The following is a 26650-nucleotide window of genomic DNA, read 5'->3' as shown; positions in this document are numbered from 1 at the left end:
GATAGGTAGGTAGGTAGGTAGGTAGGTAGGTAGGTAGATAGATATAGACAGACAGACATAATAGAGATTAATGGATGACATAGATATGAATGGATGATGATCAATTTGATGGATGGACAAGAGAGAGATGATAGATGTCGGTACAGATATAGATAGATAAAAAAATCTTTTGTGTGGTGGTCATGAGGCTGTGAAGCAAACGACGCACGACTGAGGATACCCCAGAAGTCCCGCCATTATTACTCTGATGCAGAATGTGATACTGTCCTTGTGTCTATCTGGGCAAAGCAACACACGGATCTCCATAACAAACCCACGACAAACATCGGCCTTTGAACACTTTATTGGCATCCCGTCAGAGAAGTCCTTCAGAACGAGCCCAGGGGAGGGGGGGTGTCTAAACAGCCTCCTACATCCCTCACTCTTATTCTTCAAAAACCAGGGGGATTCTGGGAAACTCTAAAACTTTCTCTCTCCAAGTTGCTGTTGTCCCCGACGTAGCTTCTGGCCTTCACGCGTGGTCTTCTCCAACGAGGGGGTGGTCTGCTCCACGGCTGGTGACCAAGGAGGGCTTGAAATGGAAGACCCGCCCCAGGAGGTTGAGGTCCTGCAGAAATTCTCAGGGAAGTGGGCCAACTTCCCCAGATGCCCCACAGCTACTCAGATAAGATAACCTTTATTGTCATGTTTTTGTCGCCCCGATCCTGCTGTGGGTTCCTCTTGGGGAAGAGTACTAAGTCTGGTCACGGCGTCCGTCAGGATGCCAGAAGAAGAGCCCCTGTTCGGGCGCCATGACCCCTAAGGTCCTCTCTCCCCAACCGTTAAGCCTTCTCCGTGGTCCACCCAACATCGTCGATCCTCTATAGATAGAGGTATGTTCCCGTACAGGCCAAGGGACCGATATTACGTCTCCTACTGATCTACGGTGTCCCGTACAAGTCAGAGGACAAGGCCCCTCGCCCCACGCGCGGGTGGGATGCCGTGGCTGTCCTTTGCACCCGTCGCATGGGACCGACTCCCCTCGATTGCCTGTGTGGGTGTGGCATTGTTCGGCCCCTCCCCCTGGGAACCCCCAGGGCTTTCACTTATCCACACGCGGCAATCCGCAGCGGCCTTCCCACTTTTCCTAAACCTGTACTCAACCGCTAGTGGAGAGGGCTTCCCTAGGCAAAGCCATGGTTTAAAAGTCACAATTGGACAGACACACACACACAACGTGGTGTGTAAGCAAAAGTCGGGTCACGGGTCAAAAGGAAGCCGAGTTGCCCATTGCTCCCTCCCCAGCTTCCCCGCGAGAAGAATTTGTGGACAGCTAGGTCCACAAAACATTCCCCCTCGCTCGTGTCTTACGGCTACTCTGTAGTTCTTCTCTGCATGCTTCTAATTCTCAGGAGGAAAACGGCAGGATTCTCACTCGATGCTACGTTGCCAAAACTACTTGGAGACTGTACAGGGTGTCCAGAAGACCCTCCCCCCCAAAAAAACAAACCGCACGTCAGTGGATTCCTGGACATCCTGTTTCAGGGATCCGGAATGGTCCACCGGTTCCAGGGCTACGTTGAGAGTCAATCTTGGCAAGATCTCCCTTTGGCTAACTGCATGTCGGAGAGAGCCAGGGCGTGGATGAGATCCTCCAGCTGGTAGAAGGTCTGGAAGATGTTGGGCGACACGGCGTGGCACTCCAGGTAGCGCCGTAGCTTCGCCAAGCTGTCCACGACGTCCGGCTTGGAGGGGCAGGAGAAGAGGGCCGATTCCTCCTCCTTCTCCTCCTCCTCTTCCTCCTCCTCCCCCCCTCCTCCTCTCGCCGAGTTGGGTTCTTGCTCTCGAGGGGTCTCCCTGGTCGGGTCCACGCCGTCCTGTTCTCCGAAGCACTCCAGCCCTTCGTCCATCAAAACGAACTGCTCAAATTGATCTTGATCCTTGCAGCCCAGGGCTCGGACCACTTCCAACGGCGGGGTAAGTAGACGGGGGTTCGCGCTGAAGCCGGCCGCTTTGAAAGAGTTGGCGATGGTTTGAGGGCAGACCTCGGACCAGGCTTGGACCACCAGGTGGATGGCATCCAGGAGGCTGAGGAACTGGGAGAGCTGGCCGGTGGAGGGGCTGGAGGCTCTGCCGTGGTCCTTGACCAAGAGGTGGGTCAACATCCTTCTCCGATAGTGGCACTTGAAATTCTGGACCACCCCTTGCTCCAGGGGAGGCAGCCAGGCGACGTGAGGTGGCATGAAGACCATCTGGACGTTGGAGAGCTCGGCGTAGGGGTGGGCGGCGCACTGCGTCACGAAAAGGGCCACGCGCCTCTCCTGATGCTTCACCTCCTCGTTAAACTTCTGCAGCCACTCGGAAAAGATGGCCGGGGTCATCCAGGCCCGGTTTTGAACCCGGTAGGTGGCGGAAGACAAGCCCCGAAGGCCGGCAAACGGACGGGCGGCCTTGCCCACGATCAGCACGTCCCTCTTATCCGAGCCGTCCATGTTGGCGCACAGCAAGATGGTCAGCTGGTCCTGGCCTTCGCTGCCGTTCCGGGACGCCAGATCTTCGGGGGTGGCCCGAAACAGCATCCCGGTCTCCCCGCAAGCGTAGACGTTGGGAAGATCGTAGTGGCTGAGGATACACGGCAGCGTCGTACTTTCCCAGCGACTTTCGTCTTCGTCGTCATCCTCTTCCAGCACTTCCCGGTTCCATTTCTCCGGAAGGGCCCTCCGGGGGCTGATTTTGGGCTTGGCCGGGGAGCCGTTCGGCCACGGAAGGGTGGTCTCCAAGCCGGCTTCTCCCCCTCCAAAGGCGATTTTCTCTTGCCAAAGTCTGCCGTCCGCCGGGAACGGGTGTCCGCAGCTGCGTTCGAACCACTGCAGGAACGTTCGGTCGCCGCCAGGCGGAGCTCTGTCTTCCAGCTTGCGTTTGCGAGCCGGGTTGGGGTTTTTACCCCACTCGGCCAGGATGCGCTCCTTGTTCTTGATGATGCGGCAAATTTGGGGCTGGGACACCCCGAACCGCTTGGCCAGTTCGCTCTGCGAGACCTTGGGCCCTTCCAGCATCTCCAGCACGCGGACCTTCTCCTGCAGAGAGAGTTCTTTCCGCTCCTTGCGTTGCACCCCGGCTTCGTTGCTCAGGGCCGGCCCCTTCCTCCGGCTGCCGGAAGGGGCGAAAGGGTGTCCGGCGGCACAGCCCCCCTGCCCGGCCGCCAGCGCCATGTGCTCCATGAAGCTGCGCCCGCAGTCGCCGCAGATGTAGGAGTTCTGCCCGGCGTGATGCTTGGCCTGGTGGGCTTCCAGCTCAGATTTCTGGCCGAAGTTCTTCCCGCATTCCAGGCACCAGTGGGACGTCTCCCCCAGGGGGGGTCTGCCGGCCCGAATTAAAGGGTTCACCCTGTAGTCCAGGAGCACGACCTCCTCGCTGGTGGCCCCGGGTCCCACCAGCTGCAGGGGCTCGGCGCCGCTCAGCTTTTGGACGATCTGGTGGAGCCCGTTGGTGGCACATTTCGAAGCGCTGGCGGCCGCCAGCCGGCTCAGCTGCGCCTCCAGTCCCTCTTCCTCCTCCTCTTCCTCCTGTTTGATAATGGTGGGCTGCCAGCTCTCTTCTGCGGGGGGGGGGGAGGAAAAAAAAAAAAAAGCAGAGCAAGGTTAACTCGATAATGTCCTTGCAAGAGTCAAGAAGGCAAAGCCTGATGGTGTTAACTAGTTTGGTAAAGAAACGTCTGCAAGGTCACCGCCCAGCTAAGAGAGCCCCAAGGATCCCACCGTCATTTTCTTCCTCCTCCTCCTCCTCCTCCTCCTCCTCCTCCTCCTCCTCCTCCTCCTCCTCCTCCTCCTCCTCCTCCTCCTCCTCCTCCTCCTCCTCTTTTCTTCTTCCTCCTCCTCCTCCTCCCTGAAAAATCCATTCTATTCTAGCACTGATGATGTTACCGAGTTGGGTCATAAAATGTCTACAAGGAAACCACCCAACTCAGCATCAAGGATCCCGCAGTCGTCGTCATCGTCGTCGTCGTCCTCCTCCTCCTCCTCCTCCCCCTCCTCATCCTCCCTTCTAGCCCCAATGATGTTCCCTAGTTGGGTCCTGAGACGTCTGCAAGGAAAACCACCCAGCTCAGAGAGCATCCAGGACCCGACAGTCCTTCCTCCTCTCCTCCCTCTCCTTTTCTCTCTCTTTCCCCTTCTCCTCCTCCCTCTCTCCTTCCTCTCTTCCTCCTTCTCCTTCCCTCCTCCTCTCCATAACTCCCACCTTCCTTCTAGCACTGATGACGTTCCCTAGTTGGGTCCTGAAAGGTCTGCAAGGAAAACCACCCAGCTCAGAGAGCACCAAGGACCCCACAGTTCCTCCTCCTCCTCCTCCTCCTCCTCCTCCTCCTCCTCCTCCTTCCCTTCCTTCCTTCCTTCCTTCCTTCCTGCCTTCCTTCCTTCCTTCTAGCACTGATGACGTTCCCTAGTTGGGTTATAAAACGTCTGCAAGGAAAACCACTCAGCTCAGAGAGCACATAGGACCCCACAGTCCTTTCCCCTTCCTTCCTTCTTTCCTTCCTTCCTTCCTTCCTTCCTTCCTTCCTTCCTTCCTTCCTTCCTTCCTTCCTTCCTTCCTTCCTTCCTCCCTCCTCCTCCTCTCCTCCCTCCTTCCTTCCTTCCTTCCTTCCTTCCTCCCTCCCTCCTCCTCCTCCTCTCCTCCCTCCCTCCCTCCTCCTCTCCTTCCTTCCTTCCTTCCTTCCTTCCTTCCTTCCAGCACTGATGACGTTCCCTAGTTGGGTTATGAAACGTCTGCAAGGAAAACCACTCAGCTCAGAGAGCACATAGGACCCCACAGTCCTTTCCCCTTCCTTCCTTCCTTCCTTCCTTCCTTCCTTCCTTCCTTCCTTCCTTCCTTCCTCCCTCCCTCCCTCCCTCCCTCCTCCTCTCCTTCCTTCCTTCCTTCCTTCCTTCCTTCCTTCCTTCCTTCCTTCCTTCCTTCCTTCCTTTCAGCACTAATGACGTTCCCTAGCTAGGTCCTGAGACGTCTGCAAGGAAAACCACTCAGCTCAGAGAGCACATAGGACCCCACAGTCCTTTCCCCTTCCTTCCTTCCTTCCTTCCTTCCTTCCTTCCTTCCTTCCTTCCTTCCTTCCTTCCTTCCTTCCTTCCTTCCTTCCTCCCTCCTCCTCCTCCTCTCCTCCCTCCCTCCCTCCCTCCCTCCTCCTCTCCTTCCTTCCTTCCTCCCTCCTCCTCCTCCTCTCCTCCCTCCCTCCTCTCCTTCCTTCCTTCCTTCCTTCCTTCCTCCCTCCCTCCCTCCCCTCCTCCTCCTCTCCTCCCTCCCTCCCTCCCTCCTCCTCTCCTTCCTTCCTTCCTTCCTTCCTTCCTTCCTTCCAGCTCTGATGACTTCCCTAGTTGGGTTATGAAACGTCTGCAAGGAAAACCACTCAGCTCAGAGAGCACCAAGGACCCCACAGTCCTTTCCCCTTCCTTCCTTCCTTCCTTCCTTCCTTCCTTCCTTCCTTCCTTCCTTCCTTCCTTCCTTCCTCCCTCCCTCCTCCTTCCTTCCTTCCAGCACTGATGACGTTCCCTAGCTAGGTCCTGAGACGTCTGCAAGGAAAACCACACAGCTCAGAGAGCACCAAGCCCCCCCCCCCTTCCATCGTGAACTTCCCGTTTTCTATTCAAATTAAACCGCGATTCTCCACCCGGCCCGTCTCTTTTCGAACAGGCCATTGTCTGTCTCGGGACAAACTGCCATGGTCCCCCCCAAAAAAAGAAAGAAAGGAAAAATTTTCAGAGTTCCCCCCCCAAAAAAAATCAGCTGGAGACCCACCAGGTCCCTGATAGCTGCAGTTCTCCTGCTCGTCCTCCATCTCCTTCATCATCCTCAGCGGCTCGGCAGATGCATCGCCCAGCTCTTCGCTCGCGGGGTACTCAGAGGCCAGCCAAACCTGCAGGGGACGGAAGAAGAACCCGCTCAGCTCTGGAGCCCCCCCATTCCTGGGAGTCTGGGACGAGTCTTCTATCAATGTCACTAAAAGGGAGTCCTCGGCTTAACGACCAGCATCGACCCCCCTCCCCCCAAACGTCGGTCGCTAAGGGAGGCACTGGCTACGTGAGTTTTGCCTCCTTTGAATTTGGATCACGTGACCCCGGGTACGCTGCGACCGTCGTAAATACGAGTCGGTTGCCAAGCGTCTGAATTTTGATCACGTGACTCTGGGACAGTGCGACCGTCATAAATACGAGTCGGTTGCCAAGCGTCTGAATTTTGATCACGTGACTCTGGGACACTGCGACCGTCGTAAATATGAGTCGGTTGCCAAGCGTCTAAATTTTGATCGCGGGACCGCGGGACACTATGACTGTCGTAAATGCGAGTCGGTTGCCAAGCGTCTGAATTTTGATCATGTGACTCTGGGACAGTGCGACCGTCATAAAAACGAGTCGGTTGCCAAGCGTCTGAATTTTGATCACGTGACTCTGGGACACTGCGACCGTCATAAATACGAGTCGGTTGCCAAGTGTCTGAATTTTGAGCACGTGATTCTGGGACACTGCGACCGTCATAAATACGAGTCGGTTGCCAAGCGTCTGAATTTTGAGCACGTGATTCTGGGACACTACGACCGTCATAAATACGAGTCGGTGGACAAGCGTCTGAATTTGGATCACGTGACCGTGGGACGCTGCGACCGTCGTAAATACGAGTCGGTTGCCCAGTGTCTGAATTGGGAGCACGTGACTGCGGGACGCTGCGACCGTCGTAAATACGAGTCGGTTGCCAAGCGTCTAAATTTTGATTACGTGACCGCGGGACACTACGACTGTCGTAAATATGAGTCAGTTGCCAAGCGTCTGAATTTTGAACACGTGACTCTGGGACACTGCGACCGTCATAAATACAAGTCGGTAGACAAGTGTCTGAATTTTGATCACGTGACCGTGGGACGCTGCAACCGTCGTAAATACGAGTCGGTTGCCAAGCGTCTGAATTTTGAACACGTGACCGCGGGACACTACGACTGTCGTAAATACAAGTCGGTGGACAAGCGTCTGAATTTTGGTCACGTGACCATGGGACGCTGCGACCGTCGTAAATACGAGTCGGTGGACAAGCATCTGAATTTTGATCACGTGACCATGGGACGCTGCGACCGTCGTAAATACGAGTCGGTTGCCAAGCGTCTGAATTTTGAACACGTGACCGCGGGACACTGCGACCGTCGTAAATATGAGTCGGTTGCCGAGCGTCTGAATTTTGAGCACGTGACACCTCCCCGGGGGACGCTGCGACCGTCGTAAACGTGAGTCAGCTGCCCAGCATCCGAATTTTGATCGTGGGACCATAGAGAAGCGGCAATGGTCATTAAACGTGAAAAACTGGTCGTAAGCCACTTTGTTTTCAAAGCGGTCGTAACGTCGGGTTGCTAAATAAAGGACTAGCTTTATTTCTTTGTTTGTTTGTTTATCATCTTTAGGCACCACCCTGCCTAAGTGACTCTGGGCATTGTACCAATAGACATTATACAATTGACACCAGTAGTAGTTAGTCCTCGGCTTACGACGATTTGTTTAGCGACCGTTGAAAGTTCAGAAGGGGAAAAAAAAGGAGCAAAAAGCTTCTGAGAGCAGAGTTTGTCAAGCTGAGCAACGTTAAGATGAGGGGACATTGATTCCCAGAGTTCCCCAACCAGCATGGAATTCTGGGAGTGGAAGTCCTCCCCTCTTAAAGCACACCGGCTGGGGGATTCTGGGAATTGAAGTCCTCCCCTCTTAAAGCAGGCGGGCTGGTGGATTCTGGGAGTTGAAGTCCACCCCCTCTTATAGCATAACGGCTGGGGGATTCTGGGAGTGGAAGTCCTCCCCTCTTAAGCATGCAGGCTGGGGGATTCTGGGAGTGGAAGTCCTCCATTCTTAAAGCATGGAGACTGGGGGATTCTGGGAGTGGAAGTCCCCCCCCTCTTAAAGCATGGAGACTGGGGGATTCTGGGAATGGAAGTCCCCCTCTCTTAAAGCATGGAGACTGGGGGATTCTGGGAGTGGAAGTCCCCCCCCCCTTAAAGCATGGAGACTGGGGGATTCTGGGAGTGGAAGTCCCCCCCTCTTAAAGCATGGAGACTGGGGGATTCTGGGAATGGAAGTCCCCCCCTCTTAAAGCATGGAGACTGGGGGATTTTGGGAGTGGAAGTCCCCCCCTCTTAAAGCATGGAGACTGGGGGATTCTGGGAGTGGAAGTCCCCCCCTCTTAAAGCATGCAGGCTGGGGGATTCTGGGAGTGGAAGTCCTCCATTCTTAAAGCATGCCGGCTGGGGGATTCTGGGAGTCGAAGTTATGGAGGGAAAGGATTTACATGCCTTCCATCCCAGTGGCCTTGTGGCCCGGCCCACCCGTGCGGCCCCTTCCACCCCCCCCCCCGAACAACAGGAGAAGAGTCGAAAGGGACCTCGGAGGTCCTCTAGTCCAGCCCCCTGCTCAAGCCGGAGACCCTTACAGAATCACAGCATGACAGAGTGGGAAGGGACCTCGGAGGTCCTCTAGTCCAGCCCCCTGCTCAAGCCGGAGACCGCCCCCCCCTATTATTTCAAACCTGAATCTAATCTACCCACCCATCCACTTCCCTCCCCTCTCCCAATCGGCCGGATGCAAAGACAGGAGGGCAGGAAACCTCCTTCCTGGTCCCATGCTCTCCCCCCCCCTTGCGGGCTGAGATCTCACCTGAGGGGTCCTCCAGGTGGACCAGACGCCCCATCCCACCCCTCACCTGGCTGGGGAAGAGGGGTTTTGTGGTCTGCTGGCCTGGCTTGGTCCTCCCACCTGCCGCCCGGCTGGGTGCTCAGCACAGCCTGCGGGTACCGTCTGTGGATGCTGTGGCAGGGATGCAGGAGGAGAAAGGATGCTGGAGCATCACCTGGTGGGCAGGTCGACCCCCAAACTGGTCCATAGGCCTCACCCCGAAGCCCGGGGCAGACAGGCCATGGCGAGGCTCGCCTCCTCCTACCCCCCCCTTTCCCAGGCCTGTCCCAGCCCCCCCCCTCCCTTGGCCCTGCCCAGCCTCTGCCCGGCTACATCGCCTCCTCCCATTGGTGCTGCCCGCTTCTCCAGCATCTCTCTCTGCCCGGGATTGGACGGGGCGCCCGCCAGTAGGCCGGGCAGGCAAACAATGGTGCCTTGACGAAAGAAACCCGGCAGCGCCACCCCAGTTTAGGAGGGGCCAGGGGAAAAAAAAAAAAACCCTGTTCCTGGCAGCTGGAAATTTTTCTGTTTGTGTCTGTGTGTGTGTTTGTGTGTGTGACTCTGTGTGTGTGTGTGTGGCAGGGAGGGCACGGTGTGTTTGTGGGCTGGAGGACACAATAAGGAGGGGGGCAGGATGCAAAGGGAGAACAGGTTGGGGAGGTCTGGTGGAAGGGCCGCCACCTGAAGAGGGGAGGACTTCCACTCCCAGAATCCCCCATTCGGCATGCTTTAAAGGGGTGGGTTTCAACTCCCAGAATCCCCCAGCCAGCATGCTTTCAGCGGGATGGGCTTCAACTCTCAGAATCCCCCAGCTGGCATTCTTTGGGAGGACTTCAACTCCCAGAATCCCCCAGCCGGCATGCTTTAAGAGGGGAGGACTTCAAGTCCCAGAATCCCCCAGACAGCATGCTTTCAGTGGGATGGGCTTCAACTCCCAGAATCCCCCAGCCGGCCTGCTTTAAGAGGGGACGACTTCCACTCCCAGAATCCCCCAGCTGGCATTCTTTGGCAGGACCAACTCCCAGAATCCCCCAGCCGGCATACTTTAAGAGGGGAGGACTTCAAGTCCCAGAATCCCCCAGACAGCATGCTTTCAGTGGGATGGGCTTCAACTCCCAGAATTCCCCAGCCGGCCTGCTTTAAGAGGGGATGACTTCCACTCCCAGAATCCCCCAGCTGGCATTCTTTGGGAGGACCAACTCCCAGAATCCCCCAGCCGGCCTGCTTTAAGAGGGGAGGACTTCAAGTCCCAGAATCCCCCAGCCGGCGTGCTTTAAGAGGGGAGGACTTCAACTCCCAGAATCCCCCATTCGGCATGCTTTAAAGGGGTGGATTTCAACTCCCAGAATCCCCCAGCCAGCATGCTTTCAGCGGGATGGGCTTCAACTCCCAGAATCCTCCAGCCAGCCTGCTTTAAGAGGGGACAACTTCCACTCCCAGAATCCCCCAGCTGGCATTCTTTGGGAGGACCAACTCCCAGAATCCCCCAGCCGGCCTGCTTTAAGAGGGGAGGACTTCCACTCCCAGAATCCCCCATCCGGAAATCTGGGAGTCCAAATCCGGGCTTCCGCGGCGAGCTGAGGAACTCTGGGAGTTGAAGTCCCCTCTTCTTTCCAGGTCTCTAAACTCTCTCCAAATGGGGAAGAAAGGGAAAAAGTGGGGGGCCAGTGGAAAGACCCCCTCATTATTCTTTGCACCCTTGAATGGACGGGGGGGAGAAAGAGAGGCCGGAGGGACCCCCTCCCACCCAATTCCTGGGGGGAGGGTCTGCTCCAGCTCCAGTGGGAGGGGCTACACACACACACACACACAAACACACAAAGAGCCTTTGCTCTGCTCCCCCTTTTCAAATGCCGGGAGGGGTCCCAGGGCTGGTGGTGGGGAGGGGGCAACACTTCATCCCTGAAGACCCCCCACCCACCCAAAAACGGGCAGCCAGCCAGCCAAGGGTATCCCAGATCATACCAACTGCCTGGAAATGGGGGGGGTGCGGGGTTTAGTGGGGGGAGTGGGGAGAGACCCCCCCCTACCCCGCTCGATCTGCCCCGTCCGGGCTCCGGAGCTGCTGCACTGGCCGTTAAAGGGAGGGGGGAGGTTGAGGGGAGGGGTCGTCCCGTTCTTCGTTCGCAGCTGCAACGGACGGAACTCCCGATGTTCGGCTCAGGTGGCGGGGAGTTCCAGCGGCTTTGCACGAGGGTCTCTCTCTCTCTCTTTCTCTCTTCCACGCAGGGCGGGGAAGCGGGGGGGGGGGGTCTGGAAAAGCCGGGGGGAGGGGGGAAAGGAGAAGGGGAGGGAGGAGGAGGGGAGGGGAGGCTGTCCCCTGCTCCTTCCCTGCCCCCTCCCTCCTAACTTTCTTCCCTCCTCCCTTCCTCCCCCCTCCCCTCTGGAGGGTCTCAGAGTCCCCAATCCGCCCTCCCCCAACAGGACCTACTCCCCCCTTCTCCCTCCCTCCCTCCCTCCGACCTTCCTGAGCAGTGGGGTTGGACTGGATGACCTCCCAGGGTCCCTTCCAATATGATTCCGACAGGATCTCCTCGAGCAGGGGGTTGAGCTACATGACCTCGCAGGATCCCTTCCAATATGATTCCGTCAGGATCTCCTTCTTGAGCAGGGGGCTGGACTGGATGACCTCCAAGGTCCCTTTCAATATGATTCCGTCAGGATCCCCTCCTTGAGCAGGGGGTTAGACTAGATGACCTCCCAGGCCCCCTTCCAATATGATTCCGTCAGAATCTCCTCCTTGAGCAGGGGGTTGGACTAGATGACTCCCAGGTCCCTTCCAATATGATTCCGCCAGGATCTCCTCCTCCTTGAGCAGGGAGTTGGACTAGATGACCTCCAGGATCATCATCATCATTATTACCCTTCCCCCTCAAAATCCCCTCCCCTCTGGAGGGTCTCAGGGTCCCCAATCCGCCCTCCCCCAACAGGACCTACTGCCCCCTTCTCCCTCCCTCCCTTCCTCCCTCCCTCCCACCGACTTGCCAGACTAAGGGGGTTGGACTGGATGACCTCTAAGGTCCCTTTCAATATGATTCCGTCAGGATCCCCTCCTTGAGCAGGGGATTGGGCTAGATGACCTCCCAGGGTGCCTTCCAACATGATTCTGTAAGGATCTCCTCCTTGAGCAGGGGGTTGGACTAGATGACCTCCCAGGGTGCCTTCCAATATGATTCCGTCAGGATCTCCTCCTTGAGCAAGGGGGTTGGACTAGATGACCTCCCAGGGTCCCTTCCAATATGATTCCGTCAGGATCTCCTCCTTGAGCAAGGGGGTTGGACTAGATGACCTCCCAGGGTCCCTTCCAATATGATTCCGTCAGGATCTCCTCCTTGAGCAAGGGGGTTGGACTAGATGACCTCCAGGATCGTCATCATCATTATTATCCTTCCCCCTCAAGAATCCCCTCCCGTCTGGAGGGTCTCAGGGTCTCCAATTCGCCCCCCCCCCACCAGGACTAGCCACCCCAAGACCTACTGCTCCCTTCTCCCTCCCTCCCTCCCTCCCTCCCTCCCTCTCACTGACCTGCCTGAGCAGGGGGGTTGGACTGGATGACCTCCCAGGGTCCCTTCCAATATGATTCCGTCAGGATCTCCTCCTTGAGCAGGGGGTTGGACTAGATGACCTCCAGGGTCCCTTCCAATATGATTCCGTCAGGATCTCCTCCTTGAGCAGGGGGTTGTACTAAATGACCTCCAGGATCATCATCATCATCATCATCATCATTATTATCCTTCCCCCTCAAGAATCCCCTCCCATCTGGAGGGTCTCAGGGTTCCCAATTTACCCCCCCCCAACCAGGACTAGCCACCCCCAGACCTACTCCCCCCTTCTCCCTCCCTTCCACCGACCTGCCTGAGGGGGGGGCGGTTGAACTGGATGACCTCTAAAGTCCCAACATGATTCTGTAAGGATCTGCTGCTTGAGCAGGGGGTTGGACTGGATGACCTCCCAGGATCCCTTCCAATATGATTCCGTCAGGATCTCCTCCTTGAGCAAGGGGGTTGGACTGGATGACCTCCCAGGGTACCTTCCAATATGATTCCGTCAGGATCTCCTTCTTGAGCAGGGGGTTGGACTAGATGACCTCCCAGGGTCCCTTCCAATATGATTCCGTCAGGATCTCCTCCTTGAGCAAGGGGGTTGGACTAGATGACCTCCCAGGGTCCCTTCCAATATGATTCCGTCAGGATCGACTCCTTGAGCAAGGAGGTTGGACTAGATGACCTCCAGGGTCGTCGTTGTCATCATCATCATCATCATCATCATCATCATTATTATTATTACCCTTCTCCCTCAAGAATCCCCTCCCGACTGGAGGGTCTCAGGGTCCCCAATTTGACCCCCCCACCAGGACTAGCCACCCCTCAGACTTGTTGCCCCCCCTTCTCCCTCCCTCTCCCTTCTCCCTCCTCCCCTCCCGCCTCTCCCCCTGCGGTACGCTCCTGCTGGCCCCTCCCTGGCTCCATTCCCCTGCCATCCAAGCCACAACCCTGCGAGGTAGGAGACCGGCTGTCTGTGCAACTCCTGATCCGATTTTTTTTTTGGGGGGGGGGTGGAGGAAGAGGAGGAAAGTCGGGTTGACGGAAAGGGCACCACGAGGAGATCTAAGCCAACCTCGCCCACCAAACCTCGAGGTGGGCGGATCCTGCGGGCCCTCCGTGGGCAGGGGGAAAGGGCGCCCCGAGGAGATCCCTTCCCGGCCAAGGCAGCCTCGCCAAGGGGGCAAAATCCAAGGGCGGGAGGGCTCCTGACCCCTCCCCCAAACCCAGTTTGGATGGAAAGGAGACCACGAGGAGATCCCATCCCGGCAAAGTCCACGCTCCCAGGTAGAAGACCCCCCCCCAAAGTCAGCCTGCGTGAGGAGGGATCGCCCCCTCCTATCTAGGAGACCCCTCCCCTGTTTGGGAGGGGGTCCAGACCCCCCCAAACGTAGCCTGGATGGGAAAGGATCGCCCCCCCCATCTAGGAGACCCCTCCCCTCTTTGGGAGGGGGTCCAGACCCCCCCCCAAACTGAAACTGGATGGGGAGGGATCGCCCCCCTCCCATCTAGGAGACCCCTCCCCTCTTTGGGAGGGGGTCCAGACCCCCCCAAACTCAGCCTGGATGGGGGAGGGACCTCCCCCCCTCCCATCTAGGAGACCCTTCCCCTCTTTGGGAGGGGGTCCAGACCCCCCAAACCCAGCCTGGATGGGGAGGGATCGCCCCCTCCCATCTAGGAGACCCCTCCCCACTTTGGGAGGGGGTCCAGACCCCCCCAAACTCAGCCTGGATGGGATCGCCCCCTCCCACCTAGGAGACCCCTCCCCTCTTTGGGAGGGGGTCCAGACCCCCCCCAAACTCAGCCTGGATGGGGGAGGGACCTCCCCCCCCCATCAGACCCCTCAAACTCAACCTGGATGGGGAAGGATTGCCCCCCCCCACCTAGGAGACCCCTCCCCTCTTTGGGAGGGGGTCCAGACCCCCCCAAACTCAGCCTGGATGGGGAGGGATCGCCCCCCCATCTAGGAGACCCCTCCCCTCTTTGGGAGGGGGTCCAGACCCCTCAAACTCAACCTGGATGGGGGAGGGATCGCACCCCCATCTAGGAGACCCCTCCCCTCTTTGGGAGGGGGTCCAGACCCCCCAAACCCAGCCTGGATGGGGAGGGATCGCCCCCTCCCATCGAGGAGACCCCTCCCCTCTTTGGGAGGGGGTCCAGACCCCCCCAAACTCAGCCTGGATGGGATCGCCCCCTCCCACCTAGGAGACCCCTCCCCTCTTTGGGAGGGGGTCCAGACCCCCCCCAAACTCAGCCTGATGGGGGAGGGACCTCCCCCCCTCCATCTAGGAGACCCCCCCCTCTTGGGAGGGGGTCCAGACCCCTCAAACTCAACCTGGATGGGGAAGGATTGCCCCCCCCCACCTAGGAGACCCCTCCCCTCTTTGGGAGGGGGTCCAGACCCCCAAACCCAGCCTGGGTGGGGAGGGATCGCCCCCTCCCATCTAGGAGACCCCTCCCCTCTTTGGGAGGGGGTCCAGAAGCCCCCAAACATCCTGGATGGGGGAGGACCTCCCCCTCCCACCTAGGAGACCCCTCCCCTTTTGGAGGGGGTCCAGACCCCCCCAAACTCAGCCTGGATGGGGAGTGATCGCCCCCTCCCAGCTAGGAGACCTCCCCTCTTTGGGAGGGGGTCCAGACTCCCCCAAACTCAGCCTGGAGGGGGCGGGATTGCCCTCCTCCAGCTAGGAGACCCTCCCTCTTTGGGAGGGGGTCCAGACCCCCCCAAACTCAGCCGGGATGGGGGAGGGATCGCCCCCTCCCATCTAGGAGACCCCTCCCCTCTTTGGGAGGGGGTCCAGACCCTCCCAAACTCAGCCTGGATGGGGGAGGGACCTCCCCCCCTCCCATCTAGGAGACCCCTCCCCTCTTTGGGAGGGGGTCCAGACCCCCCCAAACTCAGCCTGGATGGGGGAGGGATCGCCCCCTCCCATCTAGGAGACCCCTCCCCTCTTTGGGAGGGGGTCCAGACCCCCCCAAACTCAGCCTGGATGGGGGAGGGATCGCCCCCTCCCATCTAGGAGACCCCTCCCCTCTTTGGGAGGGGGTCCAGACCCCCCCAAACTCAGCCTGGATGGGGGAGGGATCGCCCCCTCCCATCTAGGAGACCCCTCCCCTCTTTGGGAGGGGGTCCAGACCCTCCCAAACTCATCCTGGATGGGGGAGGGACCTCCCCCCTCCCACCTAGGAGACCCCTCCCCTCTTTGGGAGGGGGTCCAGACCCCCCCCAACCTCATCCTGGATGGGGGAGGGACCTCCCCCCTCCCACCTAGGAGACCCCTCCCCTCTTTGGGAGGGGCTCCAGACCCCCCCCCCAAACTCAGCCTGGATGGGGGAGGGATCGGAGAGCGGCTGCAGTGGCGACCTCCGGCCAGGCGGCGTCGCTGCAGGCCGAGGCGGCGCTGCGGCTCCTGCGCGGAGCCCCCGTCGCTTCCTGGACCGGACCGCAGCGGAGCCCCCCCACCCACCCACCCACCAACCCGCCTCGCTCCGGACCGACCGACGGACCGACCGGCCGCTCCGTCCCCGCCTCGCTCCGCTTCTCCCGCCGTTGCCCAGCCCAGCCCAGCCGGGCCATGGCCGAGTGGAGCCCCGCCCAGGTGAGTGGGGAGGAGGCGGGGGGGGGGCTTGCCGCAGTCCGGGCGGGGCTGGGGAGGGAGGGAGGGAGGAGGGGAGGGGGGGGTCTTCTAGCTGGGAGAGGTCGATCCCCCCCACCCACCTTGGGAGGGGGCTTGTATCTGGGGGGGGCTAGACCCCCTCCCCAGCTGGGATGGCCCCCTCCCCTCGGCCAGGCTCATTGGCTGGGAAGGGATCGCCTCGTGGTGCCCTTTCCACCGGCCCAGGGACGGCGAGGGGGGGGCGGGCGGTGGGTGGGTGGGTGCGGGAGGGTGTCTCAAGGTTTGCTTGCTGGGCTGGCACTGGATTGGGTGCTTGGTGTGTGTGTGTGTGTGTGTGTGTGTGTGTGTGTGTGTCTGGATTGCCCCTTTGATGGGGAGGGATCTCCTCGTGGTGCCCTTTCCACCGGCCCAGGGACGGCGGTGGGGGGGCGGTGGGTGCAGGGGGGGTGTCTCAAGGTTTGTTTGCTGGGCTGGCACTGGATTGGGTGGTTGGGGTGTTTCTCTCTCTCTCTGTGTGTGTGTGTGTTTGTGTGTGTGTGTGTGTGTGTGTGTGTGTGTGTGTGGATTGCCCCTTTGAAGGGGAGGGTTCTTCTCGTGGTGCCCTTTCCACCTGTCCAGAGACGGCGATTGGGGGCGGTGGGTGGGTGGGTATCTCAAGATTTGCTTGCTGGGCTGGCACTGGATTGGGTGGTTGGTGTGTGTGTGTGTGTGTGTGTGTGTGTGTGTGTGTGTGTGTATGTATTGCCCCTTTGATGGTTTCTCCTCGTGATGATGGCCCTCTCCCCTTGGAGAGGCTCATTGGCTGGGAAGGGATCTCCTCGTGGTGCCCTTTCCACCTGCCCAGGGACGGCGATGGGGGGGGGCGGTGGGTGGGTGGGTGGGTGCGGGGGGAGGGTGTCTCAAGGTTTGCTTGCTGGGCTGGCACTGGATTGGGTGGTTGGTGTGTGTGTGTGTGTGTGTGTGTCTGTGTGTGTGTCTGGATTGCCCCTTTGATGGGGAGGGTTCTCCTCGTGGTGCCCTTTCCACCTGCCCAGGGATGGCGTTGGTGGGTGGGTGCGGGAGGGGTGTCTCAAGGTTTGCTTGCTGGGCTGGCACTGGATTGGGTGATTGGGGTATGTGTGTGTGTCTGGATTGCCCCTTTGATGGGGAGGGTTCTCCTTGTGGTGCCCTTTCCATCGGCTCAGAGGTGGTGATTGGGGAGGGGGTCCTGCTAGGTCTGCCCACCTCAAGGTTGGGTGGCTGGGTTGGGGCTGGACCCCTCCTGAGCTTGGATGGCTCCCCCCCCAGCACTTGCCAAGCTGACTTGGCTGGGAAGAGATCGCCTCGTGGTGCCCTTTCCACCGGCCCAGGGGTGGGGATGGTACAGATCCGGCAAGACCTGCCCATCTCAATGTTTGGGGCTGGGTTTGATTTTGGGGGGGGGCTGGACCCCTCTCAAACATGGATTGCCCCGTCACGAACCTGACTGACGGGGAAGGGATCGCCTCGTGGTGCCCTTTCCACCTGTCCAAGGGTGGTGATGGGGGAGATCTTGTGGGGTTTGGAAGCTGGGCAGTCTGGACACCTCCCCAGCTTGGATTGCACCCCCCCTCTTTGCGAGACTCATTTACTGGGAAGGGATCTCCTTGTGGTGCCCTTTCCACCAGACCAAGGGTGGTGATTGGGGAGGGGTTCCTGCCCCATCTGCCCATTTCAAGGTTGGATGGCTGGGTTGGGGCTGGACCCCTCCCGAGCTTGGATGGCTCCCCCCCCCACTTGCCAGGCTGACTTTGCTGCGCAGGGATCGCCAGGTGGTGCCCTTTCCACCTGCCCAGGGGTGGTGATGGGCGGAGGGGGACCTGCCAGATCTGCCCACCTCAAGGCTGGGTGGCTGATTTAGGTCTGGACCCCTCTTGAGCTTAAATTGCCCCCCCCTCCTTCCGAGGCTGACTTGGCTGGGAAGGGATCGCCTCGTGGTGCCCTTTCCACCTGCCCAGGGTTAGTCATTGGGGGCCGGGGTGGTGGTGGTGGGGTGTCTCAAGGTTTGGTTGCTGGGCTGGCCTGGATTGGGTGGATGGGGTGTGTGTCAGGATTGCCCCTTTGATGGGGAGGGATCTCCTCGTGGTGCCCTTTCCATCGGCTCAGAGGTGGTGATGGGCGGAGGGGTTCCTGCCAGATCTGCCCACTTCAAGGTTGGGTGGCTGGGTTGGGTCTGGACCCCTCCCCAGCTTGCATTGTCCCCCCCCCCACTTGCCAGGCTGACTTGGCTGGGAAGGGATCTCCCCGTGGTGCCCTTTCCACCTGCCCAGCGATGGTGATTGGGGAGGGGGGGTCCTGCAAGATTTGCCCACCTCAAGGTTGGGCAGTCTGGACCCCTCCCGAGCTTGGATGACTTTCTCCCCCCCACTTGCCAGGCTGACAGGTGGGATGGGATCTCCTCATGGTGCCCTTTCCACCTGCCCAGGGATGGGGATGATGGGCAGAGGGGCTCCTGCCAGATCTGCCCACCTCAAGGTTGTGTGGCTGGGTTGGGTCTGGACGCCGCCCAAGCTTGGATGCTCCCCCACCTTGCGAGGCTGATTTGCCAAGAAGGGATCACCTGGTGGTGCCCTTTCCACCTGCCCCGTGATGGTGACTGGGGTGTGTGGGGGAGGTTCCTGCTAGATTTGCCCACCTCACTGTTTGATTGCTGGACTGGCCTGGATTGGGGGGGGGGGAATCTGGATTTGCCCCCTCCTTCCTGTGACGGGATCTCCTCGTGGTTCCCTTTCCATCGGCCCAGTGGTGATGATGGAGGGGATGATGGGGGGGGAGGTCCTGCAAGATCTACCCACTCAAGGTTTGACAGCGGCCAGGCTGGGCCGGGCTGGCTAGACTGTCTGGATCCCTCCCAAGCTTTGATTAGCCCCCTCGCAAGGATCATTTGCTGGGAAGAGATCTCCTGGTGGTACCCTTTCCACCTGCCCACTGATAGCGATAGATTGGTCCTGCCAGATCTGCCCACGTCAAGGTTGGGTGGCTGGATTGGGTCTGGATGCCTCCCAAGCTTGGATTGCTCCCCCCCCCACTTGCCAGGCTGACTTGGCTGGGAAGGGATCGCCTGGTGGTGCCCTTTTCACCTGCCCAGCGATGGTGAAGGGCTGATCCTGCAAGACCTGCCCATCTCAAGGTCTGGGGCTGGGTTCGGTTTGGAGGGGGGGCTGGACCCCTCCCAAACTTGGATTGCCCCCCGCTCGTGAGCCTGGCTTACTGGGAAGGGATCGCCTCGTGGTGCCCTTTCCACCTCCCAATGATGGCGATTGTGTGGGTGGGGGGATTCCTGCAAGATTTGCCCACCTCAAGTGGGCTGGCCTGTATTGGTTGGGTCTGGAGCCCTCCCACGCTTAGATTGGACCCTTGGAAGGCTGACTTGGCTGGGAAGGGATTGCCTGGTGGTGCCCTTTCCACTGGCCCAGCGATGGGGATGGGCGGAGGGGGTCCTGCAAGATTTGCCCACCTCAAAGTTGGGTGGGTGGGCGGGGCTGGCCTGCGGGGTCTGGCCCTCGCATTGCCCCCTTGCCAGGCTCTGATGCTTGGGAGAGATCGCCTCGTGGTGCCCTTTCCCCCTGCCCAGGGATGATGATGGGTGGAGGGGTTCCTGCAAGATCCGCCCACTTCAAGGTTGGGTGGCTGGGTTGGGTCTGGACCCCTCCCAAGCTTTAGATGCCTCCCCCACCCTTGCGAGGTTGACTTGGCTGGGAAGGGATTACCTCGTGGTGCCCTTTCCACCTGCCCAGTAAGGTTCCCTTTCCACCTGCCCAGTGGAATGATGGGAGTGGAGGTCCTTTTCCCAGTTTAGATCTGGATGGTAACGACCCCTCCCAAGCGTGGATTGGCCCCTTGCGAGGCTGACTTTCCGGGGACGGGATCGCCTTGTGGTGCCCTTTCCACCCGACCAGTGATGTTGATTGCCGGTGGGAGGGGGGGGAAAGTTCCTGCAAGGTTTGTCCACCTCACTATTTAGTTACTGGCCTGGACTGAGGGGGGGGGGAAATCTGGATTTGCCTCCTTCCTCTGAAGGGATCTCCTCGTGGTTCCCTTTCCATCTGCCCAGTGATGGTGATGGAGGGGGTGATGGGGGGAAGCCCTGCAAGATCGACCCACCTCAAGGTTTGGCAGTGGGTGGGCGGGGCCGGGCTGGCCTTGTTGGGGTCTGGACCCCTCCCAGGTGTGGATTGCCCCCTTGGCAATGGTCGCCGGGTGGGGAGGGATCTCCTCGTGGTGCCCTTTTCACCGTCCCAGTGGTGGGGATGGGGGTGTCCTGCAAGGTACGCCCACCTCTAGCTTGGGATCTGGGTTTGCTGGCTGGGCTGGGCTGGGCAGGAGATGACCTCCAGCGGCCTCCCCCAGAAGATTGCCCCGACATTTTCTGGGGGAGGAATTTGAACCCAGTGCTGGAGGAGGCTAAATAGGAGAGGAAGGAGGGAGGCTGCTTGAAAAGTTGTGCGTTTGCTGGAAAAAAAATCGAGCTTTTGTGTCCCTTGCAATAGAGAGGCTGTTGGGTGGAAAGATCAGAAGCAGGGAGATGGGAGTTCTAGTTCTGCCTTGGCATGGAAAAGTAGCCGGGTGACTTTGGGCCAATCACCGGGTGAGGGTGAGTTCTAGTCCCGCCTTAAGGGATGAAAGCCAACTGGGTGACTTTGGGCCAATCACCGGGCGACGGTGAGTTCTAGTCCCGCCTTAAGGCACGAAAGGCAGCTGGGTGACTTTGGGCCAATCACCAGGAAACGGTGAATTCTAGTCCTGCCTTAAGGCACGAAAGCCAGCTGGATGACTTTGAGCCAATCATTAGGCGATGGTGAGTTCTAGTCCTGCCTTAAGGCACCGAAGCCAGCTGGGTGACTTTGGGCCAATCACCAGGTGATGAGTTCTAGTCCCGCCTTTAGGCACGAAAGCCAGCTGGGTAACTTTGGCCCAATCACCGGGCGACGATGAGTTCTACTCCTGCCTTAAGGCATGAAAGCCAGTTGGGTGACTTTGAGCCAATCACCGGGCGACAGTGAGTTCTAGTCCCACCTTAAGGCACGAAACCCAGCTGCGTGACTTTGGCCCAATCACCGGGCGACGATGAGTTCTAGTCCTGCCTTAAGACACAAAAGCCAGCTGGGTAACTTTGAGCCAATCATTAGGCGACGGTGAGTTCTAGTCCCGTCTTAAGGCACCGAAGCCAGCTGGTTGACTTTGGGCCAATCACCGGGTGACGGTGAGTTCTAGTCCCGCCTTAAGGCACGAAAGCCAGCTGGGTGACTTTGGGCCAATCACCGAGCGACGGTGAGTTCTAGTCCCGCCTTAAGGCACCAAAGCCAGCTGGGTGACTTTGAGCCAATCATCAGGTGACGGTGAGTTCTAGTCCCGCCTTAAGGCACGAAAGCCAACTGGGTGACTTTGGGCCAATCACCAGGCGACAGTGAGTTCTAGTCCCGCCTTAAGGCACGAACGCCAGCTGCGTGACTTTGGCCCCATCACCGGGTGACGGTGAGTTCTAGTCCCGCCTTCGGGCACCAAAGCCAGCTGGGCGATTTTGGGGCCGATCGCGAGGCGACGGGGGAGTTCTAGTCCCGTCCAAGGTTGCGCGTTCCGGGGAAAATGAGCAGACCTTCGGGATCTTTGCCCCCCCCTTCCGTTACGGGCTGAGCAAAGTCGGGCGACAAACGGTCGTTACGCCGAGAACTGCGTGACCCGTTGCTCTGTTTGTGTGTCTGTGTGTCTCCCTCGACAGCAGGGCCTTCCGTGGGACATGGACCTCCCCCCCCCGGCCTCCATCCAGCCCCTCGGCCTCCCCGCGCCAAACCCCGCGGCCGACGTCCTGCCCGAGGCGGCCGAGCTCTCCCTGACCGTCGTGGCGGAGATCCAAGCGGTGGACGCCAAAGTGGACGCCTACGCGGCGCAGCTCCTCGGCCTGGAAGGCCGGGTGGGCCGGGCCGAGGCCAAGCTGGACGGCTGCGAGAAGACGGCCGTCGAATTCGGCAACCAGCTGGAGAGCAAGTGGGCCGCGCTGGGCACCCTGATCCAGGAGTACGGGCAGCTGCAGCGCCGGCTGGAGAACATGGAGAACCTGCTGCAGAACCGCAACTTCTGGATCCTGCGTTTCCCGCCGGGCGCCAAGGGGGAGACGCCGAAGGTGAGAGGAGGCGGGGGGGGGGGAATCCACTGGCCGGGCTAGCCTGCCGGGGCGATGGGCTGGGTTTTTGCCGGACGGGCAGAAGGGGAGTTGAGGCATTGGCGTCGTGTGAAGGAGGGGCAACACGGGTGTTTCGTAGAGCGGTGTTGGCAAATTGAGGCTGCGGCTCCCAGAATTCCCAAACTGGAAAGCGTTAAGAGGCTGGACGTCGTCTCCCAGAATCCCCCATTCAGCGTGCTTGAAGAAGGGTGGGCTTCCACTCCCAGAATCCCCCAGCCGGCCTGCTTTAAGAGGGGAGGACTTCAACTCCCAGAATTCCCCACCCGGCATGCTTTAAGAGGGGAGGACTTCAACTCCCAGAATTCCCCAGCCGGCATGCTTTAAGAGGGGTGAACTTCCACTCCCAGAATCCCCCAGCCAGCCTGTTTTAAGACGGGAGGACTTCAACTCCCAGAATCCCCCAGCTGGCATGCTTTAAGACGGGAGGACTTCAACTCCCAGAATCCCCCAGCCAGCATGCTTTAAGAGGGGAGGACTTCATCTCCCAGAATCCCCCAGCCGGCATGCTTTAAGAGGTGAGGACATCCACTCCCAGAATCCCCCAGCCTCCATGCTTTAAGAGGGGTGTACTTCCACTCCCAGAATTCCCCAGCCACCATGCTTTCAGAGGGGTGGACTTCAACTCCCAGAATCCCCCACCTGGCATGGTTTAAGAGGGGAGGACTTCAACTCCCAGAATCCACCAGCCGGCCTGCTTTAAGACGGGAGGACCAACTCCCAGAATCCCCCAGCTGGCCTACTTTAAGAGGGGTGAACTTCCACTCCCAGAATCCCCCAGCTGGCCTGCTTTAAGACGGGTAGGCTTCCACTCCCAGAATCCCCCAGCCGGCCTGCTTTAAGACAGGACTTCAACTCCCAGAATCCCCCAGCCGGCATGCTTTAAGAGGGGAGGACTTCTACTCCCAGAATCCCCCAGCCGGCTTCTATTTAATTGATTGTCCACTAGGTCCCTCTCGCAGTTGCTACTGTTGAGGCCGGTTTCACTTATTGTTTACCAGTAAATTCCGTTTTTCTTCTTTAAGTGTAAAACAGTTTTATGTACGTCGAATTTCATTTTGTTAGGTAGGGCCCCGGGTTCAAGTCTCTCCAGATCCTTCTGGGCGCTTAGCCTATCTTCTGGAGGGTTGGCTGTTCCTGCCAGCGTGGTATCGTCTGCAAATTTGACGAGTTCCCCTTCTATCCTCTCATCTAAATCAGGGGTCCCCAACCGGTGGGCTGCAGCCCACTAATAGGCCGTGAGGAGTTTGCAACCGGGCCACGGAAGCGGCCAGCGAGCGTGCGCAGATGCACGCCTTATTTTGACGTGCAGCGTGTGAGCGGCGCGCACTCCACTTGAGCGCAACGCAAGCCCATGTGCATGCCGCTTGTGTAAATGAGCTGCACGCATGCGGATGCACGCCGCTTGTATAAATGAGCTACGTGCGCGGGCATGCACGCTGCTGGTGCAAATGAGCTACGTGCACGGGCATGCACGCCGCTGGTGCAAATGAGCTGCGCGCACGTACATGCACGCCGCTTGTATAAAGGAGCTACGTGCGCGCATGTGCATGCCACTTGTGCAAATGAGCTACGCGCACGCACGTGCACGCCATTTGTATAAATGAGCTGTGTGCGTGCACACACCGCTGGTACCATGCCCTCTCCCTCCGCCCCGCCGGTCCGCAAAACTGGAAGGTTGTGGTCTACATTGTTTACGACCCCGAGTTGTCGCCCCGTTGCAGGTCCCCTTGCAGTTTGACGACGCCTCCTGCAGTTTCTCGGAGCAAGAGTGGAGGGGCCTGGACGAAAGCCAAAAGGACCTGTATCGTCACATCATGAAGCACAACTACCAGGCGGTGGTCTCCGTCGGTAAGAGCGGGCTGGCGTCAGGACTGGGCCGCCATCGATCAGCCGCGGGACTCCCGGAGAGAAACCGGACAGGCGATTTCAGTGCGGCTCGGTGGTTTTGTGGCTCTGTCGTCGCATCGCCAGACGGTTGTGTGGCTTCGCCCCGAGAGAAGCAACGGGTGTCCCGGCTGGTCCAGGGTGGGAAGGGTCCACCTTCGGGCGCCATAGATCACCATCCTCATTCTGACGCTTTCCGAACCCCAAGCGAGTTCTCCGGTATACAGGTCGTCCTTGACGTACGATCACAATTGTGCCCCAGATTTTTGCGGCTAAACGAGACCGCTGTGAGGTGAATTTTCTCCCGTTTCGTGACCTGTCTTACCACAGTGGTTCAGCGAACCGCTTAAGTTACTAATAGGGAATTCTCGTCGGCTTTGTTTCTCGTCGCAAAAAAGGGGGAAATCGCGGGACACTGTTACCGTCAAAAATACGAATCCGTTGCCGACGAGAAAGAAACCTTTGGTGACGAGAAACAAAGTCAACGGCCGAGCGTGCTATTTTTTTTTTGATCACCTGACCCCGGGGATGCTACAACTGGTCGTATGTGTGCGAAAAGTCGTCAAGTCCCTTCGGCGACGTCGTAACGTGGAACGGTCGCTAAACAAGCGCTTGTAAGTCGATGAATACCCGTACTTTGATGCTGTCTTGTCCTCCGTAGACGCAGCCGTCTCCAAACCAGATCTCCTCTCCCGGATTGAGCAAGGAGAGGCTTCGGAGCAGGCCGACGGCAGAGAAGGGGAACGCCACGAAGAGTCCGACTTGGGGGACAGGGCAGGTGAGTTGTGTGGCCATTTTCCCCTCCGGTCTTCCCCTCCCTCCTGTTTTGTGGGTTCGAGAAGTTGTGACGATTTTTTTCAAAGGTTTCAAAATTCGTTTGTCGAGGGGTTTTCAGCTGCTGGAATTTGGCATCCAGAGCTGGAGAACCTTCCCCTCCATATCTTGTCGATTTCCAATTTCATCCTAAGCTCTTAGTGTAGTTTTTCCAACTGCCCTGGATTTGGGGGAGGAGGTAGTAGGATATTGTGTGAATGAAGCCGACTTGGGGGTTTAATAGGGTTTCTCTTGAGCGGTGTTGGCGAACCTTGACAAATTTAAGAAAAGTGGACTTCCACTCCCAGAATCCCCCAGCCGGCATGCTTTAAGAGAGTTGGACTTCAACTCCCAGAATCCCCCAGCCGGCATGCTTTAAGAGGGAAAGACTTCAATTCCCAGAATTCCTCCACCAGCATGAAGTCCACGCAATGCAGTGGTTCTCCACCTGTGGGTCGGGACCCCATTTGGGGTCGAACGACCATTTCACGGGGGTCGCCAAACAACGCAGTCCGCCATTTTTCCCCCCCCTTTTCCTTAGCTGTGCTACTCCCTTTTATTCTATTGGCTTTTGAAAGCCAATAGAATAGACTCTCTTGAATAGAGTCTAATTCTATTGGCTTTCAAGAGCCAATAGGAATTGTCCAGGCTGTCTCTGCCCTGCTGAGCCCGCCAAAAGTCCCATTCTGCAAACGGTGCTGCACCAGTTGAGTAGTCCTCGACTTACGACCGGTTGAGTAGTCCTCGACTTACGACCGGTGGAGGGGGGCACGGCATTAAAAAGGTTGAGAACCACTGACGCAACGGAAAGCATGCTGACTGGGTACTTCTGGGAGTTGAAGTCCGCCCACTTTGCCGTCACCGCGTTTGAAGAACACTGATTTGGCTAGCGCAACGCAGAGAAGGGGGAAATGGCAGAAAAAGCGTTGGAATGTGGGGATCCGGTGGTGACGATCCTGGTTTTTCTCTCCCGTGCCACAGGATCGCCTGTTTCGGCTCTCCACGGGACTTCCTGGATCGAGCCAGATGATCTGTCTCTCGTCAAAAGCACGGGGGGCGTAGAGGCCAGAGAAATCCCTGGGGACTGCGCCATGGGTAAGAGAGTAGACGGGACACCAGGGAAGGCGGGAGGGGCTGAGGACCCGTTAAGGGTTTGGGAACCCAGTCGGGAATGTTCCCGGGGAAGGCTGGTGCCCAGCTGTGCTCGGGAATCTGGAAACCAGGATCGGCCCCAGTGTCTCTTTTCCCCCCGTCATTCGACGGGGGTGCGTTGCTTGTGATGCCACAGCGACATTGACAGAGGACGGTGAGACACCTCAAGGGGGTTCGTCCGGGATATCCCAGGCTGCGCTAGGTTACTTTGAGTGTCAGTCCTGCCTCAACTTGATCCTTTAAGCAAGAACGATCCTTGACTCGGTTCCGGCTTTGCTTTACGGTAATCCACTTGACCTTTAGAACACGATACTCTTCTCAAGTACCGTGTTCTAAAGGTCAAGCGGGTGACCGTAAAGCAAAGCCGGAACCGAGGTTGGCGCGCCAAATCCTTAGGTGTAACTTTTCCCTCTCAGACGCTTCCCGTAGTTGGTTTCCCCTCCGTTGTCCAATCAGTTTTAAAAGAGATGGTTTTTTGAACCTGTCATTCTCCGTGTAGGCCAGGGGTGGGTCGAACGCACAACATCACGTGACGTGTCGCGACGTATCGCGACTTTTCCCCCACGACGCATCCGGGCAGTTTTGACACCCCTGGTGTAGGCTGTTTTGCGGCTGCATTCGTCTCCCAAGAAAAACGGCCTTGACGACTAGCCACCTTCCCCCCACCCCCCACCCCCCAGGCTCCATGGCGGACTGATACGGAACGACTGTCAAATGGAAGTTCTGACAATGAGTTTAGTGAGTAGTGACAGGAGGGATTCGGACTTGGTG

General features: G+C 58.7%; 2 protein-coding genes across 4 annotated transcripts in view; one reads left to right on the top strand and one right to left on the bottom strand.

Annotated features, from left to right (window-relative positions):
• Positions 1-327: 327 nt before the first annotated feature.
• On the bottom strand, positions 328-10707 carry LOC120320119 (tigger transposable element-derived protein 3-like). Of its 3 annotated transcripts, none has more exons than XM_039369580.1 (3): positions 10638-10707; positions 5770-5887; positions 328-3577 (listed from the first exon to the last, which is right to left on the bottom strand). In XM_039369580.1, exons 2-3 carry the CDS (start codon positions 5819-5821, stop codon positions 1566-1568), a joined length of 2064 nt encoding a protein of 687 aa, XP_039225514.1. In that variant the 5' UTR covers positions 5822-5887; positions 10638-10707; the 3' UTR covers positions 328-1565. The 3 variants fall into 3 exon arrangements, with proteins under 3 accessions (XP_039225514.1, XP_039225511.1, XP_039225512.1); XM_039369577.1 differs by lacking the exon at positions 10638-10707 and adding an exon at positions 8655-8951; XM_039369578.1 differs by lacking the exon at positions 10638-10707 and adding an exon at positions 8701-8951.
• A 4977-nt stretch (positions 10708-15684) lies between these two features.
• LOC120320124 (zinc finger protein 777-like) overlaps positions 15685-26650 on the top strand; it is a 30158-nt gene continuing 19192 nt past the window's right edge. Inside the window, exons 1-5 of the mRNA XM_039369593.1 lie at positions 15685-15813; positions 21569-21970; positions 23752-23878; positions 24576-24692; positions 25709-25822. Of these exons, the coding sequence (XP_039225527.1) occupies positions 15790-15813; positions 21569-21970; positions 23752-23878; positions 24576-24692; positions 25709-25822 (784 nt within the window). The 5' untranslated portion in view covers positions 15685-15789. The remainder of the gene's footprint in view (positions 15814-21568; positions 21971-23751; positions 23879-24575; positions 24693-25708; positions 25823-26650) is intronic.

Source organism: Crotalus tigris, unplaced genomic scaffold (assembly GCF_016545835.1).
Source record: "Crotalus tigris isolate CLP2741 ecotype Arizona unplaced genomic scaffold, ASM1654583v1 scf7180000021169.355214, whole genome shotgun sequence".
In the NCBI taxonomy this organism is placed as follows: domain Eukaryota; kingdom Metazoa; phylum Chordata; class Lepidosauria; order Squamata; family Viperidae; genus Crotalus; species Crotalus tigris.
This window is presented reverse-complemented; position numbering and strand designations above follow the sequence as displayed.

What these genes read in the sequence shown, in the direction of transcription:
- LOC120320119 (XM_039369580.1), bottom strand. Translation starts at nt 5,821, where the DNA reads ATGATGAAGGAGATGGAGGACGAGCAGGAGAACTGCAGCTATCAGGGA. An exon ending in CTGCAGCTATCAGGGACCTG is followed by an intron (nt 3,578 to 5,769) that starts GTGGGTCTCCAG and finishes CCCCCCCCGCAG; the next exon opens with AAGAGAGCTGGCAGCCCACC.